The 10,612-nt window shown below is 44.3% G+C and overlaps 1 protein-coding gene across 1 annotated transcript; it reads left to right on the top strand.

The window, feature by feature from the left end:
- The first annotated feature begins 3,795 nt into the window (after positions 1-3,795).
- On the top strand, positions 3,796-5,856 carry LOC123089866 (protein NRT1/ PTR FAMILY 8.2). Its single transcript, XM_044511422.1, has one exon. The coding sequence runs from the start codon at positions 3,857-3,859 to the stop codon at positions 5,606-5,608; it is 1,752 nt and encodes a 583-aa protein (XP_044367357.1). The 5' UTR covers positions 3,796-3,856; the 3' UTR covers positions 5,609-5,856.
- Positions 5,857-10,612: the final 4,756 nt, after the last annotated feature.

The raw sequence follows: 10,612 nt of genomic DNA, 5'->3' as shown, positions 1-10,612 counted from the left end.
GTAGTAACCATGTCTCATGTGCATCGAAGTGGAATTGTGAGAGGAGAGATGTCACCTCGGTTTCGAGTGCTCTTGCACGTGCTCGTATCATGGGTCCACTAGGCACTTGGTGAGACGATGGTAGGTCCATGGGGATGACCTTGGGATGCTCCGCATCAGATACTATTAAAATTTATGTATGTATGAGGTCTTGTAACTCTGTAGCACATGAACTTGCGGCGCGTGGCGCTCTGCTAGGGGATGGCAACCATGCTGTATGGGTTGGCCATCTTCCTCATTTTGTACTCAACTTGTGTGCTGGCGATGTGTCCAGCGCCTAAGTTTAATGGAATGCCTTCAATAGTGTTTCTTTCAGAAAAAATATATATTATTTGAATGGATCACGGAAACAAATTTATGTTAGGTCAAAAGCAATTTAATTTAAGTTGCCTTATCGACATGCTCTAGCAACCTCAACCCATGGGCTCGCCATTGTCGCACCTGGAATACATTACGACTGTTTATCAATTTTGAATCCAACTTGGCTCTAGTTTGCTTTCTACACACAATAGTAAAGCTTTTTTTTTTTGCGGGATCACAAAGTAAAGCTTCGGTCACACGAAAACGCATGTTCGCCAAACCTGTATGGTCCCTACAAACATGAAGTTTTTGTTACAACTAAACATGCTTCTGAGATTTAGTGCATTGTGCTTCGTATACAGTAGAATAAAGCTTCTTTCCCGCAGGAAAAAAATGCTTCTAACACACTGTAATAACTTATGCTTTCAACAATGTTAGTGCATTCTGCTTCAACCATTTAAATTTAATTTCTGTGTATACATTCAAGCAAATTCCGTTCACCACGGAATCAAAATCTACTGTTGATATGCAAGCACGGTTTGATGCGTTGAAACGAAACTATTTGGATATGATTTCCTTCTGAATTGAAGCAAATCTCAGTTGCGATGGAAGCAAATTTGAATAGCATCGGAAATAAAATTTGCTTCCCATGAAAACAAAACTGCACGCATGAAGTTTTGATACAGTTATGACCTTGATGAATGTTTAGGGCCAAAATGTGTTTAGCACGCACAACACTATATATAATTATTGTGGTAATTATTAGTATCCAATTGTAGTCGTCCTGTTATTATTACTATCCAAATAGTCATTGTCCTGTAATTATTACTATCCGTAATTATAATTTGGCGACTAATACTAACCTAAACAAATGCTGACTTCCACCGGCTAGCACCCCTCCGTCGCCTATCACCCGTCGATCCGCCGCCACTGCCATGCATAAGTTGCTGCCGATGTATGATTTTTTTCTGAGAAACTTCCAACTTATTCATCTTCAATCATGACAGTACAACGAACACCAGAAATAAAAAGAATCATATCCTGATTCGTAGACCACCTAGCGGTGACTAGAAGCATTGAAGCGAGCCGAAGGCCTGCAGCCGTCATTGCGCCTTCCTTGCCGGAGCCGGGCACAATTTGTTGTAGTAGACAGTCGGGAAGTTGTCATGCTAAGGACACATAGGACCAACGCACCAGAAGAACAACCGCCGCCGATCGATGAACAGAAGTTTAGATCGGAAGGATCCAACCTGACGACACAAGAACAAAGACGAACAAAGACCGGATCCGAGTAGATCCAGCAAAAACAACCACCGGCCGTATCTCGCGAGATCTGCCGGAGACACACCTCCACACGCCCTCCAACAATGCTAGACGGACCATCGAAACGGGCTAGGCGGGGATAACTTTATTCCATCTTTAAGAAGCCGCCGCGGTCTCGTATTCCTGAGCAGGACACAAACTCTAACAAAACTTGAAAAACACCTAAAAACAAAGCCCTCCCGCCGGCAAGGACCGGGATCCACCGCACACCCATTGCCCTATGTCCGCAGGAGACGTGGCAGATCGGAGACGTTGTCGACGGGAGACAGAAACCCTAGCCGTTTTTCCTTGGAGGAGAGACGTAGGGACAAAGACAACAGATTTGTTAGTAGCTTTCTAAAAGAGGTAATTACACCAGTGGTGCTCGAACTTGCCACCAATGTTCACTTTAGTGCCTGAACTTGAAAAATACATCGAACTGGTTCTAAAACTTGACACGAACATGCAAATACGATGCTAATCTCATCCGTAGACGTAAAATGCATTGACTTGGCATCATTTATGGTTGATGTGGCATCGACATGGCATGGGGCACACTTGTAACGAGGAAATGAGATTAATTTAGAATATGTATGGCTCAATGACTAGTGGGTCCCACCTGCCAGTATCGGAAATTAAAATGAAAATTGGTGCGAAAGAACCTCGAACCGGCCACCTGACACTAGTGTGCAACTCAACGGACCAACACGCCAACTAAATTCTATAGAATACTGGTGTGTCTCCTGGTATTTTATGTAGTGTAAATACAAACGCTTACCTAAATATGCCCCAGTCATTGCGCCCATTTAGCACATCTCCTGATATAATCCTTGTGTGTATACTTGTTTTTGTAATCATTAATTTTTTAAGTATAATCAATGAGTGTATAATTTAATTTTTTGTTATTTACCAAACATTTTTAAACACTCGTGTATTATATTAAAATAGTAGTTTCTAAATAATAAGTGAATATTTCTCAAAAGTACATGAACATTTAAGTAAGTTTTGATTGCATATCTCTACATATTTATTTTGTCCACACATGGATATTTGTGTATCGCAATTATTTATAATCCATAGCGTGGCATTGGTCCTTGTTTATGGGCTACTTTTAAAATACTACGTGCATATGTATATTTGTATATCAGGATGTAATTATCAATTAAATATGAATACTAGGATCTAACTTTTATTTATGATTAGAATTTACAGATTTTTTACAATTTTTAAGAAAAAATAACATCTGCAAATTGGGCCGCAGTTATTGCAACCCATTTAAGTACCACAAACATTTTCACTTGCTCGGTCCGGACGATTTCGGGAGGTTTTGCAAGTCGGCCTTGGAGAAGCCCTTAGAAGGCAGTTGGCCTGATGGTTTGCGAACACAGCCAGCTAGTGTGAGGTGTCTGCTTCGAGTCCCCCCCCCCCCCCAGACAGGTTTTAAATTATAATTTCCTATACTTACATGCAGGACCCACTAATCAGTGAGCCATATGATATGCTAAGTAATCCTGTCTCATCACTACAAGTGGGCCCGATGCCAGATGAGATAAGCACCGTCTTTGCACGTTCATCTCAAGTTTTAGAACCAATTCGATGTATTTTCCAAATCCAGGCACCAAAGTAAACATGCATGGCAAGTTCAAGCACCACTGTCGATGCCTAGTACGTCTACGGATGAGATTAACACCGTATTTGCACATTCATGTCAAGTTTTAGAACCAGTTTAATGTATTTTTCAAGTTCAGGCACTAAAGTGAACGTCCATGGCAAGTTCAAGCACCACCGGTGTATTTACCTCTTTCTAAAAGTTATGATATAATAGTAGCTTTTTGTGCAGAAAGAAAAAACCTATTGTCACGCGAATTATCAAGCGCCTCTGTATATATGAACCAAAATACAGATTCAAACCATCTTAAAATAGTCCTCCCGTTTTAAAAAGATTGTCTTAGATTTGTCTACATAAAATGTGTCTAGATACGGATATAAACGTGTCCAGATACATATATGTAGACAAATTTAAGACAACTTTTTCCTAGGTAATAAATGTTTTTTTTACCTAGGATCAAATTAAGCGATCGATATGGAATCAGACTCGGATCGCCCCAACCTACTATATCTATCTATCTCTACGTACCAACATAGCTACGTACGTTTATTCTTTCCCTCAACAACAAAAATCAAGCGATCTCATCGATCACCCCCAACGAACGAGATGGCGGCGGGTGCGACGACCATGGATGGCACCACGGACCTCTCCGGCAAGCCGGCGGTGAGGGGCAAGACGGGGGGTTGGAGGGCGTGCCCCTTCATCCTGGCCAACGAGTGCTGCGAGCGGCTCGCCTACTACGGCATGAGCTCCAATCTGGTCAACTACATGATCGACCGCCTCCACCAGGGCAACGCCGCCGCCGCCACCAACGTCAACAACTGGTCCGGCACCTGCTACGTCATGCCCCTCCTCGGCGCCTTCATCGCCGACGCCTACCTCGGCCGCTTCCGCACCATCGCCGCCTTCATGTCCCTCTACATCGCCGGCCTCGCCCTCCTCACCCTCACCGCCACCGTGCCCGGCCTCCGCCCGCCCGACTGCGCCGGCTGCAAGCCCGCCGCCGGCCAGACCGCCGCCTTCTTCACCGCGCTCTACCTCATCGCCGTCGGCACCGGCGGGATCAAGCCCTGCGTCTCCTCCTTCGGCGCCGACCAGTTCGACGACGCCGACCCGCGCGAGATGCGCAGCAAGAGCTCCTTCTTCAACTGGTTCTACATGTCCATCAACGTCGGCGCCCTCGTCGCCTCCTCGGTGCTCGTCTGGGTCCAGATGAACGTCGGCTGGGGCTGGGGATTCGGCGTCCCCGCCGCCGCCATGGCCGTCGCCGTCGTCAGCTTCCTCATGGGCAGCAGGCTCTACAGGTACCAGAAGCCCGGGGGCAGCCCACTCACCAGGATGCTGCAGGTCTTGGTCGCCGCCTGCAGGAAGTCGCACGTGCCGCTCCCCGCCGACGCCTCCCTGCTGCACGAGGTGGCCTCGCCGGACGGCAAGGCCGCCATCGAGGGCAGCAGGAGGCTGGAGCACACGGATCAGCTGAGGTGCCTGGACAAGGCCGCCGTAATTGTGACGACGCCCGGCGGCGCTGAAGAAGAGGACGAGAACCCGTGGAGGCTGTGCACGGTGACGCAGGTGGAGGAGCTCAAGAGCATGGTGCGGCTGCTGCCGGTGTGGGCGAGCGGCATCGTCATGTCGGCGGTGTACAGCCAGATGAGCACCATGTTCGTGCTCCAGGGCAACACCCTCGACCCGCGCATGGGCGCCTCCTTCAAGATCCCCGCCGCGTCGCTCTCCATCTTCGACACCATCGCCGTCATCGTGTGGGCGCTGGCCTACGACCGGCTCATCGTCCCCGCCGCACGCCGGATCACGGGCCACCCGCGCGGGTTCACGCAGCTGCAGCGCATGGGCATCGGCCTGGTGATATCCATCTTCTCCATGGTGGCCGCCGGGGTGCTGGAGGTTGTCAGGCTCCACGTCGCCGCCACACACGGCATGCTGGACTCCAAGGAGTACCTGCCCATGTCCATCTTCTGGCAGGTGCCGCAGTACTTCATCGTGGGGGCGGCGGAGGTGTTCACGTTCGTGGGGCAGATCGAGTTCTTCTACGACCAGTCGCCGGACGCCATGAGGAGCATGGGGTCGGCGCTGTCGCTCACGTCTAACGCGCTGGGAAACTACCTGAGCACGCTGCTGGTGGTGATCGTGACGGCCATCTCGACGAGGAACGGCGGCCTCGGGTGGATCCCGGACGACAACCTCAACCGCGGCCACCTCGACTACTTCTACTGGGTGCTGGCCGTGCTCAGCGCCATCAACTTCATCGTCTACCTCTGGATAGCAAAGTGGTACAAGTACAAGGCCACAGCAACTCCTGCAGCTTCTTCAGTCGTTGCCATCGACCACGACACCAATTAGCTAGAATTTACAACCGCTTTTGATTGATATTGTACTAGTGTTAATTCCTTCCCCATATTATGTTTGATTATGTTTTAGGGGTGAAACAAATTAAGTTTGAGATGATTTTATTTTGACATTGTAGCTTTTTGCTTTTGAGTGCAAAATTCTAGCTAGTACCAGTTCATGTTAATTAGTGAGGAATCTCATCTGATACATCAAGTAGTGTTATCTAGGTGTTTTGTTTTTTCACATGACTCATTGTTTCAGACTGTTTCTAATTGGAAGGGGTGCATTACTATAATTAGATTCATCACTTCACCATTGTAAACAGCTAAAAATCCTGACATATATAGGATGCATGCATATCTTGCTTAATTATAGTAGTCGTGATCAGCATGTTTTCTGAATCTGGGGCATTATTATTGACAAGTAGTTTTTCTGTTCGGGTAAAATTAACAGCTAGCAGCAATCAGTTTCAAACATATACAGAAGACAGTAGGTAAAAAGAATTCATATGTGCCCACTGGACATTATATTAACCTAAAATTAAGTAACAAACACATTGGCAATGCACCAAGAATGAACTCTAAAAAAGTTGACTGTCAAATTTGTCACGAACAAGCAGGATTACATGAGATTTATTTGTTTTTCTCTCATATATGGCGTTGGATTCATGGTTAGATACAGGTTACATGAGATTGCCACGAACAAGCTAGAGCCCGGTTTTTAAGTTTAAATTTAAATGGCTAGCTGTTGAAATGGCAGATACTATATGTGATGGATGGAGTTGGCTGGGTTATAATGTTGAATGATTAGATTTGAAATTTCAACAAACAAATTAACATGTACAGTATGATCGAATCAAGCATGTCTGCAAAAACTGATGAGCAGCGTATTTATTCCAAACAAATCAAATTTTACCGAATCTCCTGCATACAACCACATAACTGCAATTAAACTAGGGCAAAGATGGCTTGCTTGATGGGTTCTTTTCGATCCACAAGGTGAAAGGCAAGAAGACAGGAATCAACACTTGTAGAAAGTAACAACAGGGGAGAATCCCCTGCAACTAGTAGCACCAGCTGAATTGTTGGAAAACTCTTGCAGCTGCACCATCAGTTGCATCGATGACACCAATTAGAATTTACAATTGATTTTGATATTGCACGGGTGAAATTAAGTTTCAGATGATTTTATTGTATTGGCTACCTTTGTACTATTCCTCTCCCCCATATTGTACTACTGGGTCAAATTAAGTTTCAGATGATTTTATTTTTGACACTAATTGTCGCTGTTATCTGCTTTTGCTTTTGAGTGCAAATTTGTACCAGGTAATTTATATATGTGCCATAATTCGTGGTTTGCTGAACATTCTACTTTTCTCATGTCTCCGGTTAGTGTCATGATTCTGGTTTGTTGGTTATGGAATTGATTTCTCCGAAGGGAATGTTCTTCTCATTGATGCTTCTTGAACAAATAGTTTGCCTTGAACATTCTACTCTTGCCATTTCTTCGATTAATGTCATCTTCAATAAATATGATTCTAGTTTGTAGATTATGGACTTGATTTTTCAGAAGAGAATGTTCTTCTCTAGAATCTTCAGTGGAATCTTGAGTTGCATCTGCTCGGGTTGATGGGGAACTTTCTAGTTTTGTTTGGATTGATAGCCAGCAAAGCTAATTTGATGATTCCTGCTGATTGTACACTTACAAGTTATCTTTCTACTTAGGTCATCCTGGCTGCTACTTTGATCACTCTATATCAATGGTTTCGGTTTGTACATATGCCAGTTTATGTTGTACTTCGCCCATTCTGGATTTTAAGACATAAAACATCTTTCAATGCATCTTGCAGTCTTGGAGGGAACTGAAGTGTTTGCATCACAAGTGTTATGGTCCAGTTATTTTATATTGATTAGCAGCGAATGAAGTGAATAGAAATTAAACAGTATTCTAAACACAGATTAATAGCCAAAGATACAAAATCATCTTAACAATTCAGAAATTTAAATAGTAGATGAAATGGGCCTTGAAGATTTTCATGTGAGTTTCTCTTTTCTTGAAACCTCTTGTCAGCTTCTTTGTTGTGCACTTGTGAGGCATCGATCTTCCTAGTTAATTAATTAAGCCATCAAAGTATGAGAAGAAATCATCCAGGGAGAAGAGGTCCAATTCTGGGAGAAACGTTAGCAGAGGGAGGCGTCCACCAACACCATAGCATAGCATAGCTGGCCCCAAGGAAGCATCAAGCATCAACAACTTGGTTTGGCCTCAGCACATCAAGCATACCCGGTTTGGATTCAGCCCATCAAAGCATATCAGGCAGCGTCCACACGCCACCAACAACTTCTTTCTCAACCAGAATGGTAGACAGAGCAAACAAATCCTTGGTATTTTCTAGTAGTATGTTTTTCATGTGCCCACAAATCTTGATCAAGCCATGCCAGAGGAGGAATACTTTAAATCGCCAGCACGCCACGCAGTTTGATTCCAGCTACCATGCATCCTCAGGATACTAAATCAGAAACAAAGCTAGTAGATACCAACGATTGATCATTCACGCATAGAACCATGGGCATTCAACAACATTATAAACAAATTTTATGAGCTAGATTTGATGATAAACACATTCAGGATGCATGCCACACAGTTGGAATTAATGATAACCAGGTCTGGTATATAAAAGCAAATGGAAGTTGGGCAGCTGAAAAGGAATTATTCAAAGGAATGCCAATTTATAATATCATCACTACTTTCTACCCAAGTCAAAGCACAATATTAAAGATTTAATAAGTAACAAACACATTGACAATGCACCAAGAAGAGAATGAACCCACACTTAACTATTAGCAAAATGCAGAGCGCCAATAATATAAGTATATATTATTATGCTCCTCTAAAGGTAGCTTGATTTGTTGAGGCTCTCTCTCAGATGGCAAGAGTTGTTCATCAGTAGGAGTAAATCATATCAATTTGTGTGACTTCAGTTGTCAAAATTGGTGAACTTGTTTCTTGTGCAGCTGTGGCACAATCTTGAGACCTAGTACAACCGCAATTAACTAGGCAGGGCAAAGCAAAGCTAGCCTGCTGGGTCCTTTCCGATGGGTTTTTAAGGTGAAAAGCAAGCAGACAGGACACACTTGCACAATAACATCCACAACCACAATAAGGTAGGTGCAACATATGGAACATTCTTGTTTTCTTCATATTACACTAGAGGTCTATTTCTGTATCGGAATGCACGTCAAACGGTCTATTTCTGTTCGTGTTTGCCTCAAGTGGCGGCATATCATCATCTTCATCAGAGTCCTGCTCTTCCTCAACCTGCGATGCCGTTCCTTGTGGCCGTGTCGCCCACCCATTGGGACTTGACTTGAAGATAGCCGGCCTGGCATAAGAAAGATGAGTGAATCAGGGACACACAATCGAGAGGAAGGACGACAAGCTAACAATCCTGATTTTATCAAGTAGATAGACTACTGATGCAGAGCTCGTAAGAAAGCACAAATAAAAAAGATGGATTAACCAGCAGCTCAGTCCCCAGTTAAGTTACAGCAGGATCCATGATTTGAGCAACAGTTTCAACAACAACATTCCTTCCACTTGTTGGGGTATAACTAAAAGGCCTACGATCCCAGCCTCTTGGAAGCCAAGCCAAACTCTGATGCTCGACCCATCCGTCGCCCACGACCACCTCTCGCTGGGCCCTTGAAGATGCTTCTCACTGCATGTCTAGTGTAGGACATACCCTCCTTGGGTTCAAGATGCTTGCTTGGAGCACATCTCTCTCTAGCTAGTCGGATGATAATATTTGGCCTTAAGCACACAGACTTTGAGGATTCTGAACAAGGTGCCAACCCTGCTTCTTCTTGGCTAGCATTGCCAAGTTAAAACACATGCTAAGCTGATATATAACCAACCAATGGATTTTCCAGTCATTGTCCTGCTCAGCAGTCCTCGTATAAGTTTCTCTCTTCTCAAGCTCTCACAAGGATTAACGAATCATCTGCAAACAGTAATAAATGATTAAAACTCGGTGCATTTTGGCAAATCTTCACTCCTTCCAATTGCCCATTTTGTCCTGCACTAGTATTAAGTAAGCTTGAAAAATGCTTCTGCACAAAAATGAAATAAGCTAGAGCCAGGGTTTTAAATTTAAATGGCTGTTCAAATGGCAGATACTATATGTGATGGATGGAGTTGGGTTATAATGTCGAATGATTAGATTTGAAATTTCAACAAACAAATTAACATGTACAGTATGATCCAATCAAGCATGTCTGCAAAAATTGATGAGCAGCATATTTATTCCAAACAAATCAAATTTTACTGAATCTCCTGCATACCACCACATGGAATGGAATACAACAGACACACCACACCAAGATTCCACTACATCCACCAACGACTTGTACCTCAACTGCAATTAGACTGGAAACAACACTTGCAGAAAGGAACAAGCAACAGGTGAAAAGCGAGAAACTAGTAGTAGTAGCACCAGCTGAATTGTTGTAAAACTCTTCTCTTCTTGGTGGGCACAATTGTACCTACTATAACATCCAGAAATAACACGCAACATATGGAACAAAACCTTGTTTTCTTCATATTACAGCACAGGTGACGACGACAAGCTTCGTCATGCCCTGCAGCCACTTAATGTCGTACTACAAAACTCACTCAGACTATATCTTTCACAGATTGGGCAGCAAGTTTATCATGTCGTGCCCAAATTCGACGAGCATAAATACATCAGGTGTGGTGTACAGGTGGAAGGTAACCATATATAGGATGACATACATCGTCCACGGCTCCTATTCCCAAGTCGTCTACCAGTTCAAGAATCAGAATCACTCTCTGTGTCGGAATGCACGTCAAACGGTCTATTCCTGTTTGTGTTCGCCTCGAGTGGTGGCATATCATCATCGTCATCTTCTTCTTCTTCGGAGTTGTGCTCTTCCTCAGCATGCGATGTCGTTACTTCTGGCCCTGTCGCCCACCCATTGGGAGTCGACTTGAAGATAG

The sequence above is a fragment of the Triticum aestivum genome, chromosome 4B (assembly GCF_018294505.1).
Source record: "Triticum aestivum cultivar Chinese Spring chromosome 4B, IWGSC CS RefSeq v2.1, whole genome shotgun sequence".
Lineage (NCBI taxonomy): Eukaryota > Viridiplantae > Streptophyta > Magnoliopsida > Poales > Poaceae > Triticum > Triticum aestivum.
This window is presented reverse-complemented; position numbering and strand designations above follow the sequence as displayed.

Bases quoted from the DNA above. Each gene is read 5' to 3' on its own strand.
- LOC123089866 (XM_044511422.1), top strand. From the start codon at position 3,857: ATGGCGGCGGGTGCGACGACCATGGATGGCACCACGGACCTCTCCGGC.